Below are 18,306 nucleotides of genomic sequence, written 5' to 3' on the forward strand. Positions count from 1 at the left end.
ATGCATTCACATGAAATTTGTTCTCTGCATTTTACCCATCACAGTGAACACATACACGTTAGTGGAACACACTGGAGCAGGGGGCAGCTGAAGTGCCCAGGGAAAATTTTGGGGTATCAGTGTCTTGCTCAAGGACACCGCAACCGTGAGCCCGGGGGATGTTGGTGGATGTTCCAGTCGTGGTCTTGAACCTCGGTCCCCCACGGTGGCAGGCGATGATCTTAACCATTGGGCCACGGCTGCAGAGTCGATGTTATATTGTCTTATCAAAAATAGTTATGGTGCAGATACTTCAAGTTTTTCCAAAAGTCAGTGATCTTGTGCAGTTATGTGTAAGTGCCCCATGACTGGAAACAGGAAGATTTATTGGTATTCAAGATTGTTTTTGTAATTTTAATTGAGAATAAATCTACTGTTTTGTACATACTGTATGTAACAAATATAGCCATGCAATACTTATAGCATTTTTATTATTATTGTGAGAAAAGATCAATGGATACAGTATATATCTTTTGGTCTAAGAAGAGGCAAATGTATATTATTCTTTTTAATTGTAGTTCTCGTCACTCAGTTCCCCAGCTCCTCTTACTCTCCGTCGAGATGCTGCTCGTCTTTTATATCTATACTTGAACTGGACCTTTCTTTTATTATAATAATTTTCTGTGAGAGATCATTTTTATATTCAGTTGACTTGTTTCCTGAAATGCCCATCCATGTCAATCAAGAGTCTCTGTGGAGGCTGGTATACTTCGAGAGTTCATAGAGAAGACGAATTCGGGACACCGTTGGCGGGTTGTCGTCCTCCCACGCTGCCTTCTCAGTATTCAACAGCAGCTTCTTTCCTTAATGAAGCAAGTGGAAGCGTCTTATTTTTAGTGAACTAAGCCACCTCAATTAAAACTTGAAACAGGCCCTGCATGAGCATGAAGACAAAGCTGAATATTTGATTGAACAGCAGTTTTATCTTCTCTCTTTTTCACCCTTGTCACACAGACAGTGAACTCAGGATTATTGTAAGCCGCAACAGCAAAGGCAGAGACCATATGTTCATCATGTGATTTTATTAACAATGACAAAATACAACTGCATGAAATGAGTCTCACTCTCATATGAAGGCATGAGATATTTTTACATCTACTTTCAAAAAAGCATACACTGTATTTCAGCACACATTTTCATATTTTTTTTATTTAGTCTTCACAGTGCAGGAAAAGTGTGTATGGTGAAAAGTGTTAATACTTATAACTTAATTTTTTATCAATTATTAATCAGTGATGTCTTGCCACGTTTATTTTCAAGATGTGGTCATTTGTTATTTCTGATGTCCGTCAGTTTGGATCCAATACCAAAGGTTATTTCTTTGCTTCCTTCGGCTCAAAAAGTTATCCCAGTGGAAGCTTTTATCCACCGTAAACTGTGCTATGCCGGTGGTTTGACTCATAATGGTAGGATAGCAAGAAAACATTAGCACAAGTCAGTAAAGACGCGTGAACATCAAAATTAAAGCAAGTGATCTGTAGCTTAATAACTGGCTCCCTAGAAATACAGTTTTTTCAAAGAAGAGCACTTTTTCCTGATAAAGTTGTTTATCTAACTAATGTTTCTTCTCCAGTGAGCATGACCTGGGTGAGGATGACATCTATGACTGTGTGCCGTGTGAGGACGATGGTGATGACATCTATGAAGACATTATTAAAGTGGAAGTACGACAACCCATGGTAAGGGCTTTGAGAGAAAAATCCAATCAAATCTAATTTCCGTGATCAACACTCCTATGCTGCTGCCAACCTAATTGATTCTTAGATCAGCACCAAATTGAACACCTTCACGTGTGAATTTTGATATCAAAATTATTCATGCATTTGTAAAATTAAGAACAATGTTAAGTATAATAAGTAGGGAGAGTTTTCTAGATTTATACCTTTATCCAAGCCTGCACAAAAATGTCATGGGTTTTTCCTTGGTCCATATCTCACCCTTCGTTTTGGATGGCGGGCATACAATTTCAGCATTGTAACTGGTGCAACCCTGCCCTACCAGCTTTCAGAATTCACATCTGTAGAATATAGACTAGTATCTCAGGCCTTGTTCACACTGGCAGCCACAAATCCAAATAAAATAAAAAAAATCACATGAAATCTGACTTGAGCAAGATGGAAACCACATGGTGGTGGTTTTCTCCAGATGTGTCTTCAGTGCTTCAGTTCTGCTCTTTCACATAGAATATAAGAGAAGCAGTTGCGTCATCTGAACACTGACGTCGTGGTGACCGAGGAGCAGAACCACGGCTTTATATTAAATGCCCTGATTCCACTTGTTGCTAGTTTGTGGATGTACACGCTGAAGATCATTGCATCCCATGCAGACAAGTCAGTGCAGTGTCCTCATGTGTGAACGTAACAAATCCCATCTGGTCATTTGCAAGACAGTAGAGCTGCAAGATTGGATTTACCTGTAGTCTCAACAAGAGCTCTGAGTTCCTGACCACAGTTTTTCCCTACTAGAATGATGTTTACATGTCATGTATGTGTGTGATGTATGTGGATGAAAAGGAAGGTGGGCCACGGACCAAATATACACTATGTAATTAATGTACTGGTCCAAAGAATAAGAATGATATACCAATGTGTCCATAAATAAAAGTCAGGTTTTTTCAGCCTGTACTTCAACTGTATTTTGTAAAGAGTATCAGTATCACAATGGGATCCTAATAAATCAGATGCCAATTTTCATAAAACTCTTAATAACTTGACTAAATACAACAAAATCACAACACATCAATAGGATTACTATAAAATCATGTTTTCTAAAAAAAAAATACGCCGGTCTGCCGGTCTATTAGACTAAAAAGTGCTCAATATGGAGCTGTAAGAGCATTGCAAGTCCACAGGACAGCAACCATTACTACGCCATTGGGTGAAGAAGCTTTTGTCTAAGCCTGCTGACAAGGAAACACCACAGAGAAAACTATCCATGGTGGAGGTTACCCGTACTAAGTGGTTACAGCTCCTCATGTGCTTTGTGATTATTCTTGGTCTGTTTTGATTTTTGACTGCTTTGCCTTTCTCATGCTGCAGATCAGATACATGCAGGTGAGTGCTGCTGCGCTTATGATCAATCCTGGCATCAAAGTAAAGCCATCAACCCCCATCCTCCCCCACAGACTCCATCACCACTGTGTTTACAATCACAAAACAAAGAGAATTAGCGTCCCACAAGGATGACTTGCCAATTAGCTTGTTAATTAGATGTACAGGGCAGCTGGTCTAAAATTTGACTCAGTGCCCATGGGAGCAAAAGTGACATCCGGGGATGACTACAATGACTCCAATGTGGCATCAGCCACCACACAAGTCACAATGAGACTCGTAGATAAACATTATCCTATTACCTTCAAGCAATTGACCTGCTTTCGATTGCACCTTAATAAAGGGCTGTGAAAAGATACTTTTAGATATTTGTATCCCACATTTTGTGTGTGTGCATGTGTTGGTTGGGAAGATTGGTGGGTGCTTGGGTGATCATTTGCATGAAGTTTTATGAGTAAATGTGGAAATACAGTATATGTTACAGATGTATTTTAATTTATCTCCATGTCCTAATAAAATATGTACTGTATCTATTATCAATCCATATACTGTAATTGTTGCAGTTGTGTTCGGGGGACACACAGTTGTTATTATTTTCACCAATAATTATTACCACAGCACGCCCTGTCATGTAGCGTGCTTAAAACAGTTGGAGGTAGCTATCAGTCATCCTGTCCTAACAGTAAAATTATTCTGATTTGTTATTTACTGCGTGTGTTATAGAAAATGGGCATGACAGAAGATGACAAAAGGAATTGCTGCTTAGTGGAGATCCAGGAGACTGAAGCAAAGTATTATAAGACTCTAGAGGACATTGAGAAGGTGAGTGAGGACGTGTTTATGTACACACATATTTGGTTTTCTTTTGTATTCTGTTTTTTACTATCCCGGAACCACAATATGGTGTTAGCTTCCGTTTGTGCCTTGTGTGGGACTGTTCCCAGCATGGAAGTGTCAGCTATTGTCAGCTTCGCTGGTGAGCGCAAATGTCACAGGAAGAGATCAATAGTGGTTATTACTGGATCGGCCGCCATGTGAGAAACTGATCCCTCGGGCTTTGACATATATTACACATACTCACAGCCACAATATTAGGTACACCATAGAACTCAAATATGATAGTTATTGTCAGTTTATTATTTAATTAATTATTTAAACTATCAGATGCATTGGCAGATGCATCTGGTGTTGTGGGCAGTGTGTACAACATCCATCCATTTTCAACACCGCTTATCCTGGTTAGGGTCGCGGGGCGCTGGAGCCTATCCCAGCTGCCTTCGGGCGAAAGGCGGCCTACACCCTGAACTGGTCGTCAGTCAGTCGCAGGGCACATATAGACACGGACAACCATTCGCACTCACACTGTCACTGAGTGGGAACTGAACCCACGCTGCCCGCACCAAAGTCAGGCGAGTGTATCACTACACCATCAGTGACCCCCAGTGTGTACACCATATGCGCAAATATAGACATTCACTTTCCTGGCAATGTTCTATTATATATTACCACATCGATGTACTAAAATACACTTAAACACTAAAGATGGGACGGTACGTGGTTCAGGACGTTCTGCATGGGACAATATGATCTTACGTACAGTTTTTTTTTTGTTTATTTTGTTTTGTTTTGGTTTTTGTCTATCGCCATTAAAAGTGCATTCGTCTCAAGATCATTCAAGACATACAATTAAAGCAAATTCATCAATGTCAATACTTGAGTTCAGTATAAACTGATAGTCTAATTCGTAGCGATTATTGTTCGTTTACGAGACACCGCTCATGCTTTGATCAAAAATACCATACTACACAATGACTACTAGTACATTTTACTAACATCAGCACAACATTCTCGTTTTGTGTTGTTTTGTTTTCCCCTCCTTTCTGGTGACTTTAAGTAGCGAGCCATTTGTTTCTATAAGGGATGGTCTCTTAATTAGGGATAGCTAGGAGGACATCAAGACAGCTTGTCGTCTCTGTGGTTTTGCACACGAAACATCTTGTATCCCATTGGTTTGTTAGTGGAAGGGTCAAACAAACATATTCCTGAGGTACAGAAAATAAATGTATCACACTGTTAATATAGGGGAACCCAGCGGAAATCACATAATTTAGTTTTATTGAACTTGCTCCGACTGCGTAGCAATTGGATGCACGTCATGTTGTGCCCCGTCATACACGTCAGCGTTTTAACAACTATGACCATACAAGTGTAACGGTGGGACTAAGCGTGCCTGTAGCGTGAGGCGCAAGCATGACCAATTGACCCACACTTAATCGTGTGTCACGTGTATGCAAATAATCAAGGGATAAGAGCCATTTTGCCATTCAAAAAAATTGTGTTCAAATAGCGGTTGACTTGAAATATGTTATATTATCCAGTACACTACAAAATCCAGTTTTTGCTGACAAACAAAGAAAAGTTGCTCCCTTTATGTACGAAAGATTTACCGAAAATGCACTAAACCGTGACCCAAAAACTGAGTTATGGATCATACTGTGGATTCCCTGTACTGTTCCATACTGAGTAAACACACCTATTGAGACGTCCCTTCCCTCACTTTATTAAGGAAGCATTGTAGAAATAGGGTTGGCATTGCGAACACATCAGTTTTAGTGTTGACAGGTTTAATTTGCAAGGTGATGGACTGAAACAAATCATAAGCCCTACTAATTTCATTAAACAAAATGTGTATCCTGAATTTCCTGCATCACACCAGCACAAGACTAAATGAGAATAAACAACCTCCTTATGATCATAGGACTCGTTAAGCTTAATTGAGTTGGGGTTCATAAAGCCTTCAGCACTTTGTTGTTGATCTATTTGTTAATATTATGATGATTATGATGGAATGTGACAGCCTTTACTTTTGGACGCACAAGTGTAATAAAACTTGTATTTGTTTGTAAATGTACAGTACAGTATATAATTTTCACAACTCCTTTTTCCACTGAAGAACTACATGATCCCATTGAGGCAAATTGTGAGTCCACAGGACATGGAGGCCATCTTCGTCAACCTTGAGGTGAGTGACTGGATCTGCACTTCTTAATGTGTTGTGCTCCTAGTGAGTAATTCAATATTTATTCATGTATGAAATGATTTTAACATTCAATGTTACTTATGCTGATGCTATTACACTTCTATTTTCTGCTCTTTTTTCTATAAATGTTCTATATAATACACTCTACTGTATATCAGGGTTTACCAACAAACTGAGAGCTATTACTTTGATGCTGATAAATGCAAGGAAGGGCTATCACTTTAAAGCACACTTCAGAAGCAACACATTTGCGCAAATAATTTTTTTTATATTATTAAAAATCAATAATATTCATCTGATCATGTTAATGATTTCCCACAAGGTAAGAAACAGATATTGTACATATCAATATACTCCAGTTTTAATTCTGTAAATCCTTGCAAGCGTTTACATTTTCAAACAATCCCTTGTACAACATTACTAGGAAATTACAATGTTCCATCACTGGTGAGCTACTTTTAGAACAGGCTCGCAGGCTACTCATGTGGTCCTTAGGGTCAGCTTGATGCCCCAGGCTTTGTGATTCTTTTAAAAACTTGAAAACCCTCCCTCTTTATACCTCCCAAAAAGGTGATGTGTAACTTTGAAACGGGCCTCTACTTTCAGGATGTGATCAAAGTACATTTTGCTCTCCTTCGAGCCATTGACCTCAACATGGTCACTGGAGGAAACGGTTTGGGAAAGATCTTCCTCGACTTCAAAGAACGGTGGGTAAAATGTTTGATTTTACCTGTGATGATGTTGTGCTTATTAAAGAAATCCCAGTAGAGTTAAAATAAAATAAATAAATAAATCGACTTACACCTGTTAGATGTATTTGATTTGGACACCTGAACATGAGATATTCATATTAGACAGGAAATCAGTGTTGCTTCTTTCATAATCAATCATTTTGTATCCCACTTAGCCTGTATTTGGTCATAGTAGGAACATGCCCCGCTTGACTAATGATCAAATGATGGTCCACACTGGGACTCATCAGCAGTCAATCACTGACTCACAAATATAGACACATTTACACTTACAGTATGCGCACAAAACGGGCAGCTTCAATTAACATGCTGAGGGATAACATGGACTGAGGGAGGACACCGTAGTATCAACCAGAAGCTTCTTGCTTTTCTAAAGTAAACAGTCATGTTACAAAGCAAATATCATCAAGTAGGTACATTCATAGAAATTCCTGATATCTGTCACTTGTCACATTCGTAAATACAGTGGACCCCCGCTATTTGCTGGGGATAGGGGCCAGGCCCACCCTTCAATAGCGAAATCTGCAAATAATTGGCACATTATGATTGCCATGATTTTTTATTTATTTAATTTCCCCCCCAAAAAAACACGACTAAGCAGGGAATCAGGAAAAAATATCGCGAATAAGCGGTGGTTTCCGCAAATAACAGGGGATAAGGTTCCCCGCCTACAAAACGTGAAGAGGGGAATCACTGAATGCTGAATCGCAAATATGCAGGGTCCGCTGTTATACAGTAAGACTCACAGGTGTCAAACTCAAGGCCTAGGGGCCAGATCTGCTCTGCAACATCATTTTATTTGGCCCGGAAAAGCAAATCGTATGTGTCCACTTAATGTTTTTTGCTAAAATACCAAATTTGCAAATGGTCTTCACTTTTAATAATGTTGAGGAATTGTAAGCATTTTTTGTTATTAAGCCCCCTTTTAAGATACATTGAATAATAGTTAAGAGTTTTACTGGCTTCTGTTTTCAAACGTGGTTAACTATCAATTTGTTGTACATACATTATGTGATAATTTGAGATGACCATATATGTAATGTTTATGGGCTCACAGTCAAAACGGCCCTCACGAGGGAAAACCATAACTACGATGCGGCCCGTGGCAGAAATGAGTTTGACACCCTTGTGTAAGTGCATTGTTTTGAGGATTAATTAATTACGATGTCTATCGTAATTTATAGCTTAGAAATTTTAAGTTAACAAGGAAAGTTGAGATATGAGTCTGTGAACAGCATTTTCTTTCTGATGGATCTGCATCTTGCGCATCTTCTGAGATATGAGTGCTAGTGGATAATATGCATTCCCGAGTGGAGGAGTGATTTGCCTTTCTGCTGTGCTGTGTGTGGCTGCTTCCAATGTAATGGTAATGTAGGTGATGATCGTTTCTGCCCTCATGATTCCACAGCAGGAGTGGCTAGGCCTTTTTAATCTAATGTAGCAGCCGATGGAATGTCATTTGTACCCAATCCTACATAAACCCCAACTATGACAACAAACTTTAGTTTATGAGCTGTTAAAGGTGTTTTGACATTCTGTCGCAAGCTAACTCCTGTGCTCAACACCCATAAATGGCGACATGTTACATTTAGTAGACTTTGTCTATAAGACAAGAAATTATTGGATGTCTCAAATTGATTGCTACACATTTCACACTTCTAAATGTCACTGTGCTTCAATATATTGAAAGAAAATGGAGACTAGTTGGCGACCTGATAGCAACTCGAGTCTCCGCTGGTTACTGAGACGTCTCCCGGAGTCTCCTGCCTGGAGACTAGTCGGTCGCCAAGGAGTTGCGGTGAAATCGAGCATGTTCGATTTCATTTGAGACATTTTGGAGACTCCTCTATATCAAAATCAGAATCCTCTTTATTTGCCAAATATGTCAAAAACACTAGGAATTTGTCTCCGGTAGTTGGAGCCGCTCGAGTAAGACAATAAACAGCCATTTTGACAATAAATACTTTTGAGACATAACAACAAAAACACACTACAGAGAGTCACTTAGCAACCTCCAGCAATTTAATGGCAAGAGGAAAGAAGCTGTTGGAATCTCTGCTGGTTTTAGTTTGCATTGATCGATAGCACCTACCTGAGGGAAGGAGCTGGAAGAGGTGGTGACCAGGATGTGGAGGTTCTAAGAGGATTTTGCATGCTCTTGTCTTGGTTCTGGCACCGTGCAAGTCCTCAAGGGTGGGTAGGAGCATACCTACGATTTTTCCAGCAGTCCTGATTTTCTGTTGCAGTCGGAGTTTGTTCTTTTTTGTTGCAGCACAGAACCAGACTGATTCGATGACTGCTGTGTAGCACTTCCTAAACAGCTCCTGTGGCACGCCGTGCTTCCTCAGTAGCCAAAGGAACTACATCCTCTGCTGGGCCTTTTTGAGGATGGAGTTGATGTTGGTCTCCCACTTCAGGTCCTGAGAGACTTTAATTCCCAGAAACCTGAAGGTTTTGACGGTTGACACAGAGCAGTTGGACAGCGTGAGGGGCAGCTGTGGCGAAGGACACTTCCTGAAGTCCACGATCATCTCTACCATCTTGAGGGTGTTCAGCTCCAGGTTGTGTCGGCCACACCAAAGCTTCAGCTGCTCCACTTCCTGTCAATACGCAGACTCGTCACCGTCTTTGATGAGGCCGATGACTGTGGTGTCGTCTGCGAACTTCAGAAGTTTGACAGCCGGGTGCTTTGAGGTGCAGTTGTTCATGTAGAGAGAGAGAAGAGCAGCAGAGAGAGGACACAACCTTGGGGCGCTCTGGTGCCGTCAGGAAGCCATTGGCAGATGGCCGGCGAGATGCTGAGCTGGAGAAGCTTGGAGGAGAGGAGTTCGGGGATGATGATGTTCAAGGCAGAGCTGAAGTCTACGAACAGAATCCTTGCATAAGTCCCCGTGCCGTTGAGGTGTTCTAGGATGAAATGCAGTCCCATGTTGACTGTGCCATCCACAGACCTGTTTGCTCGGTATGCAAATTGCAGGGGGTCAAGCAGGGGTCCTTTGACGCTCTTGAGGTGGTCCAGTATGATGCGTTCAAAGGACTTCATGACCACAGATGTCAGGGCGACAGGCCTGTAGTCATTCAGACCCGGGATTGCAGATTTCTTGGGGACTGGGATAATGGTGGAGCGTTTGAAACAGGATGGTACTTCAAACAGTTCCAGAGATCTATGGAAGATCTGTGTGAAGACTGGAGCGAGCTTGTCCGCGCAGACTTTGAGCCAAGATGTGGACACAAGGTCTGGTCCCGCCGCTTTGTTGATCTTTTGTAGTTTGAAGATACATCTATAGAGAAAAACCTTAACGTAGCTTAATCTCACAAAACTTCAATCACTTGTCAACAAAATGTATGTGGACACCTCTACCTATGGCTACTTCAACCTCTGAAATTATCATATATTTTGGATTTTATGGGCGTTTTCCTTGCTCACCATTTAGAAATATCTTATTACTTCGCTGAATAGGTTGTCGGGTTGTCTGGAGACGTCTCCCAGACATCTTTCTGGTGAGAGCACAAGCAATATTTGGAACTATTTTGAAGGGTCGCCAGGACTGATCAGTCTGCAGTTTCGGCGACGTCCCCATACCCACATTATTAATCATTATGAGGAATGTTTGGGCACAATACATTCTGGGTTTTCGGAAGGGGGGACATAATTGTGATGGGGACGGACCAGGCAGTTGGGCGACGGCACATCTCCTATGCCATGGGCCACTTCCCCTCTCCGGTCCCCTTTGCCTGTCTGACGTTGTTTCTTACACACCGCATTCATGCTTGGAGGCCATTTTGGATGGAATCTGGAGAGCCCAATCATTTACGCTCGGTCAGGGTCACTCTCTAATTGCTATACAAAGCCATTGTGATCCATTTATCTTCTTTACCTTTTTAATACAGCCATTTATTGTATTCTTTGGTATCCTACTTTTAAACAGAAACCGACTAAACTCGTTTCTTTGATACATATTTAATATTCAGCTTCTATTCATAAACAAATTGGCTGATGACGTTAATATTTAAATTCAGTGACATTCTCCAAAATGTGATGTGGGGTAATTTTGAGAAAAGAGTTCATTAGATTTGCAGATTTTCAGCATTACAAGCTTTGAATTGGTGCAAATGATTGACACGTGAACCTGCCTCATTATGGGGCCGCCACTGTCTTGTCTCTCCATGGCCATGAACAACAGTGACCAGGGGATTTTAACTCCCTCATCAGACATCCTGGTGATGTTCCTGAGGACCTAGCTGGGCATAATTAATTTGGTTAGCTATGCTTGTAAGTCCCAATGACCTTTACAACAATGTGCTCAAATCATTTTTCTCTCATGTTGGCATGCAAAATGAAAAGCCCTTTTTTCTTATTTGTCATTGAGCTGAATGCCATGCTGAAAATGTCGCAGGTGTATCACGACTGCAGCTCAATTCTTAAACTGCAAGAGTGGACCTGAATGGAAACGTGTGCAAAGAGGCAGCTCTAGAAAGTAAATGGGCATCTAAGCACCCTCTTGTTGATGTCTTCATCTGCGACATTTCCTGACTCATTTCCGAAGTAAGCTGGCTCCCTGATTTCCTTGCAATGCCTAATCATGACCACTTAATGAGGCTCCACACAAGAGCATTTTAACGCTACTTTCTCCATTTCCTCTGTGTTGGATAAGTTGAATGGAGGTGAGAGAGTGCCAATGCCATGTGTCAGAGAGTATTAGCTCTTACTACAGCTTGTCACTTCTGGTTTACTAGGAAATATCCTCAGTGGTTGCGCCTTGACTTCGAGTCAGGCTACAACTGTAAAGGGGATGCCCTGGGCACACTTATTCAAAATTGCATTCCAACAACATTTCCACGATGAAAGAGACCAGAGCAAAATAAGCAGCACCGACTACTTTCAGTGCATGAAAAAACTATGGGAAATATGGGAAATATCTACTGCTTTTCAACCCTTTACAGGGCAGTCTTTGAAATACATGTTTTTTTTTTTTTTTTACTTAGCTTACTTTAAAATATAATTATTGGGTTTAAAGTATTGACACACCAATAACATTTAGTTTTATTTGCTTATTGACTGGGAGAAATGACATAGCTTTATAGTGATGCATATGGTGTCTGTTGAACAAGAAGGCTACAATAATGCAAAAAAAATTAAATAATTTTAGTATATTACTTCCTGTAATGTTTCATAATTTGTTGCTATTTTTGATAAATAAATGTTCAAAGCATTTCATCCATTACATTCCTAATGTCCACAAGACACAAACAATGGCAACCTACATGAGTTTACAATGTGAGTTTTTGTCACTTTTAGAGACTGTGCAAACATAGAAAAGGAATTGATGAGTGATTACCTCCTACTGTGTGTGTCTGATGTGCCCAGACTTGGTGTCAAGTGGAGCGTATGTGATGGACTAATTATGGATGCCTGGGCCAAGGAGCGGCTACATGCTGCAATGTGCTTATTAGCCCTTTGGCATACATGAGTGGAAGTACCGAGCATCTGACTCCAATGAAACACTGTTATTAAATTGAAAATATAGAATTTGTTTCCACACGACATGGTCTTAATGGTTATATTTTGTTGGAATACTAGTTTGTGCCACCATACTTGACTTTCACCATTTATTTTCAAATTATTCCTGTTGATAAAATGTTTCAACATACAGTACGAAGTTACCAGTGTTATAGTATACCTACAGTACTTGACTTTGCATGGCAATATTCGCCATTGATGCTTCTGCATTGGTCAAATCAAGTTCAACTAGGTACTATACCTAGTTGTACTTGATTTGACCAATGCAGAAGCATCAATGGCGAATATTGCCATTCCATTCCATTCCATTGCTTGGTCAAGCAGCATTCCTAGTGCATTCAGCTTATATTGTGTGCAGCTGGTGCCAACTCCTTGGTAGAACACACAGCTAGAAAGCACACAAAAAAAAATAAAAAAAAATAATACATAAGCTAAACTTAGCTTAGCCCATTGCTGTGATGTAGCTCTGGATGCTGCAGCGTATTATCCATTCAGTCTACACTTTGCAACAGTTGTCTATTTTCTTGCTGCCCTTAGTTTCCTCTCAAATAAAAATCTGCCTCCTTATTGTTCTCAAGTCCTACAGTGCATGTCTAGAAGTAAAGGAGACTCTTATTCTCCTCAATTGTTGTTTGTAACAGTAACAGTTTTCTGCAGTACTTACGTAGTAATGTCATTTGGTTTCCTGTCTGAGACTGCCAATATTTTTTAATATTAGCCAGATAAAAACAAAATTAGCAAATAAAACGCAGAACTAAGGCTCATGACAGAGTAAAGACTTTAAACATTTGCCAAAAAAGACCTTTTGAAGGTCAGCCTTGTAATTGGAACATTATGGTGCAGCAACTTTCATTCCCCGTGGGCAGCAGAGAACGGACTGGTTGTTAAGAAACACAGGTAACACAATGTTACATGAGAAACACCTTGCGCATGCTCTCTCTCTCTCTCTCTCTCTCTCTCTCTCTCTCTCTCTCTCTCTCTCTCTCGCATTTAATTAACTAGGTTGCAAGAATGTATAAATCCCCCAATAACTATTTAGTGAATTTTCTATAGCAACAATCCCTTAAGTTATTCATGAAGACATCCCCCGACCACTTACAATACTTTTCAACACTGTTGCTGTGGAGGAGGAGCTGTCTCCTCAAGTGCAGTCTTAATCAGACGCTTGATAGAGACTTACCGCGGGGGAGCATTGCTCAAGCTGCAGAGATGCTCCATTGATCATCACTGGTGAATCTCTGCAGTCAAAGATGATCAGCTAATAGAATAATGTGACAGCAGCGTTACATGTTGCCTCAAGTTTGGGGTCGGCCAAAATCTCACACAGCCTGGAGTAGAGTTATTCACTATGCATCTTTATGGTAGGAAGTAGAAAACACAGTACAATGTCATTAACATTTTAATAGGACAGTGTTTACTGTTGAGACATTGTAATAAATAGTAGAAATCATTATTTAGTTAATAGTCCTTAATCATTCCTGTTTGCATGGACTGAACATAGTGTATTGAGTCACGCCCATATTATACTATATACAGTACCTACAGTCCCTGTAAAGTCCCAGTAAAGTGAAATCATAGATTTGTTTCTGAATACATTATACATGTTTGGAGATAACTCTTGAAAACAACCCTGTGCAAAGACTGAGAACTACGTAGTAATTGCGGAGCTATAAGGTTAAATTATTTTTAACCATTTCTTTTTTCCTGGCCATATAAGAACTTGAGCTGCCCAGTGACGTTGTTGGGCCACTGGTCATATTAAGGCCCGAGCAATGAGTGTAAGTTGGCTTGTGTGCTTAATTTATGATTTTAGTCCACAGTAAATATTCAATTTTGAAGGTGAGCCTCCTAATGTGATTTTCCATTGTGTAACGTAAAATCGTTTTTCATAGTGCATGTACACTACTCGCTACAGTAGTGGTATTTTGATTGACAGTTAACAGTTGAGCGCCCACAGCATTTGAGAGCGGAGACAATGGCTTTTATTCATTTTAATTTGGTAGGGTTGTTAACAACACTTCTCTGTGTTGTGTCAAATTTACAAGACGTGTATTTTTGCTTTACAGAGTCAGCAATGAATTTATTAGACCACTTTCCAAAGTCATGTTTAGAGAATTACAGCAGACTTATACCCCCTTTTTTAGCTATGCTAAAATTTGTCTGTTTTGAGGGGGCTGTCTCATGCAAATAAGTCACTGCTCACCCTGCCCCATTCTACTGCAGAACCAATTTGTGTGCTAATCTGTGTATTTGTGCATGCAGTCGACACATCGCCCAAAACTTTGATTAAACATTATTTGGTAAAATTTGAATACTGCTCTATGATTTTCTGGCAACCATTCCAGGGTGTGCTCACTGCAGCTCAGGCACGACCGTATTTAAACATAGCTACTAGTGATTGTAGTTACCCGAACTGCAGTACCATCCGTACAGTTGTTGTGCTGCTCTCGTCTCTGCCACAGATTTTTGAGAGACTTGATTCCACTTCAAGTTTCCCATGTTAGATTACCATGCTGGGGTGCCAGCTCTATTCAGGCACACTGCAATCCTTGCCAGCGGCCTACTTTTGACTCAGTGAGCGAGAAGATTGAGTGTCACGTGCTGTGGGAAACGCCCATGTAGGGCTGACATTAAGCTCTCCTGTGGTTGAATCTCTAGAGCTATGTCAGGTTTCCATTATGATATCTAATGAACATAGCCTTCATATCCTCGCCGCTCAAAATTAACAGATTTTTTTCCCCCCCTCTCACCTTCTGATAAACGCAACTCAGCACAGCAACAGAATCAAGCACCATCTTTTATTGGCCCAGTCATTACATTTTATTGGCAAGACCCCTCCAAATATTGCCCTGGGATTCAAATCATTACTCATTCATGATATTCACAATTGACTCCAAATTATAACACATTTATTCACATATTCATTCATCTGCTCCCCTTTGTGGGAAATAGCTCCTCGCATCACACCTCACATTTTGTTATAAATCTTAAAATGAATGTGTAGTGCATTGTCTTAACTACTCTGCGGCAATAATTGGTTCAAAAATCCATTCTGGTCTGTCTGTTTTTTTTCTGAGATTTTCCACAAAGAGATATTTACCCATCCCTTCGATTTAAAAATTAAGGAGTGGCTCTTTTTCATACAATCCTAATTATTCATCAAATTTTAAACAGATTTCATGATTTAATTTCTCAAAGTACCCACACTTTATTAAAATCTGTAAAACAGCAATATTATACATGTGATTGAACAATTTGTGCTTTGTAGCAATTATAAAAGGTGTGCTCACCTGCAGTGGGTCTTCTTGCGGAATTAAATTGATGTAATGGGAGAACCGTAGATTTTCAGTATGTTTTCATAATATTAATCTGACAGATTCCATTCACCTTCCATGTTGATATATTTACTGTCAACCAAATGAATCAGACAAAAGCTGTCTGGTATAATATAAAACAAAGACTGCAGCTACATTGCTGTTCAGTTTCTGTGTCTATAGATTGTACTCTTAAAAATGTTTTTTAAACAAAATGTATCACTCTTGACAAAAAGTAGTAATTGTGTCTGGATTTTAATTTTGTCTCCCCAGGTTATTGATCTATGGCCAGTACTGCAGCCACATGGAGAATGCCCAGAAGACACTGGATGAACTAATAGCAACACGGGAGGATGTGAAGATCAAAGTAGAGGTAATCACCTACACCAATCGACTGATTTTATTCAACATGCTTTACTGTCAAAACTCTAAAACTTCTAACTCTAACTGAACACCAATGAGCACTGCTACTCCACATGAAGATGTGTCTTGTCTCAACAGCAATCTAAAGGCCACACCAAAATACTGAAAAGCATGTTGTTACTTTTGCGATAAAATGACGGTGGAACTCAGAACCAGATGTTATTTTTGGTTCAATGCAGGTGGATAATTTAAGTTTGACTTTCATTTCATGAGTCCAAGGAGGACTCAAATAGACTGACTATTTTACTTGGAAGTAAGGTTAAACCAAGGGTCTCGTTTCAGAGTTCAAAATGTTGTTACATTACATGCAGAAATAAAATTTCCAGTGATTCTCAAAGTGTGGTATGTGGGATCCTACCAGTGGTACATAAAAGAATCACTGAATTAAATACAGGTCAAAAAATAATTTTAAAAAAAAATCTAAAACATGAAATACAATTAGCGGCACAGTGGACGACTGGTTAGCACATCTGCCTCCTCAGTTCTGAGGACCGGTGTTCAAATCCCAGGCCCGCCGGTGTGGAGTTTGCATGTTCTCCCTGTGCCTGCATGGGTTTTCTCCTGGCACTCCGGTTTCCTCCCACATCCCAAAAATGGATGGTAGGTTGATTGAAGAGTCTCAATTGCCCTTTGGTGTGAATGTGTGCGCGAATGGTTGTTTGTTTGTGTGTGCCCTGCGATTGGCTGGCAACCATTTCAGGGTGTACCCTACCTCTCACCCAAAAATAGCTGGGATAGGCTACAGCACGCCTGCGAGCAACCCTTGTGAGGATAAAGCGGGACAGAAAATGGATGGATGGCTATTTGAATGATGCTATGCACATAGCCTGTTTAAATCTTTTTAAATCAATTATTACCTTTAATGTACACTACATTTTTTACTTACAAATACAGTTGTTTTTTAAAGGAGACATATTTTGCCAAACCAACTTTTTCTAGTGTTTGGGATGTAATATTGTCCCATTTCTAATTGATGATATTTGAACGTATTGCAATGCTTGGGAGCAATACAGCAAAAAAAATAAATAAATACTTAAGCTCTGTAATTAATGCCCCCCCCCCCCCCACAAAAGGTTTATAATTGTGTATATTAATAGTTACAATTGTACACTGTACCACAAACTATGATCCCAAAACAACATTACTGTGGTTTAAAGTTGATTTGATCTAGAAAAGTGCACCCGAAGTGCGTGTATACATGCAGTGACAACTCTCTCCTAACGTCTTCCACCTCCTAGCCAAAATATTTTACACCTGTTACACAAATTATTGGCGCCCTCTTGTGGCATCTTAGAGCATTTTGGAAAGAGCACAAAACAGCGAATAGGTGAATTTTTAAGTGAGTCACAAAGGAGAAGAAGAAGATTGATGATTAGTTAAAAAATATATATATATATCTGCGCTTAGCTGAATTCACAAATAGGTGGGGGAACATTGTACGCTCTCAAAAGCTTTTATGGTGATTAAAATGCTTCTCACAGTCTTGTAACACAACAAAGTCGTTTAGAATGGAATAAGCCTCTTTTGTTACTGCAGCGCTATGAAATCTGGAAAACATGCCGAGATACAAACCTCTAAGGGAGCCTTAAAGGCTTACTGTTTCTTTTGGAAGCATGCCATTTGGTTTTGTCAAAGGAACCTCCAAGTTAGCATGGATGGTATTTGTGTCACAAATAGCTGGCACAACAAATGCTTTTGAGCTGACACAACAAGTGCTCTTATGTGCTCAAAGAATAAACTGACCTCATTGTTGCTCATGGAATTGCACCCAAAATCTGGAAGCATTGCCGCCACAGCAACCACATGCCATGAATTATTAATCAAGAATGCTTGTCCCTTAATTGGGTAGGAAATAGTACATGCTGAATTATGTAATATGTAATGAACCGACGTACTGTGTGTGTTTTTCCTTATAGGAATGTACTATGAAAGTGCAGGAAGGCAAATTCAAGCTGCAGGATCTTCTGGTGGTTCCCATGCAGAGGGTACTCAAGTATCACCTACTATTAAAGGTAGGTTGTAGTATAAAAGAAAGTATTGTCTTGGCCAGTGGCCACTCACACTTAATTTACTTTTCTTTTATCATAATCTTTAAGAGCTCTTTGTATTTTGTTGGGATTGCTCGATGCAGTTACCTACTTGTAAGTACTTGAACATACTACATATA

General features: G+C 40.0%; 1 protein-coding gene across 12 annotated transcripts in view; it reads left to right on the forward strand.

Annotated features, from left to right (window-relative positions):
- Positions 1 to 18,306, forward strand: part of vav2 (vav 2 guanine nucleotide exchange factor) — a 196,518-nt gene that overhangs the window by 157,967 nt on the left and 20,245 nt on the right. For 8 of the 12 annotated variants that reach the window (XM_061799997.1, XM_061799992.1, XM_061799991.1 and 5 more), the window contains exons 5-11: positions 1,613 to 1,718; positions 3,078 to 3,092; positions 3,813 to 3,911; positions 6,043 to 6,111; positions 6,736 to 6,836; positions 15,990 to 16,089; positions 18,056 to 18,151. In XM_061799997.1, the coding sequence (XP_061655981.1) occupies positions 1,613 to 1,718; positions 3,078 to 3,092; positions 3,813 to 3,911; positions 6,043 to 6,111; positions 6,736 to 6,836; positions 15,990 to 16,089; positions 18,056 to 18,151 (586 nt within the window). The remainder of the gene's footprint in view (positions 1 to 1,612; positions 1,719 to 3,077; positions 3,093 to 3,812; positions 3,912 to 6,042; positions 6,112 to 6,735; positions 6,837 to 15,989; positions 16,090 to 18,055; positions 18,152 to 18,306) is intronic. The other 4 variants (XM_061799993.1, XM_061799996.1, XM_061800001.1 and 1 more) reach the window with 1 other exon arrangement.

This window comes from Phyllopteryx taeniolatus, chromosome 15 (genome assembly GCF_024500385.1).
Source record: "Phyllopteryx taeniolatus isolate TA_2022b chromosome 15, UOR_Ptae_1.2, whole genome shotgun sequence".
NCBI classification, from domain to species: Eukaryota; Metazoa; Chordata; class Actinopteri; order Syngnathiformes; family Syngnathidae; genus Phyllopteryx; species Phyllopteryx taeniolatus.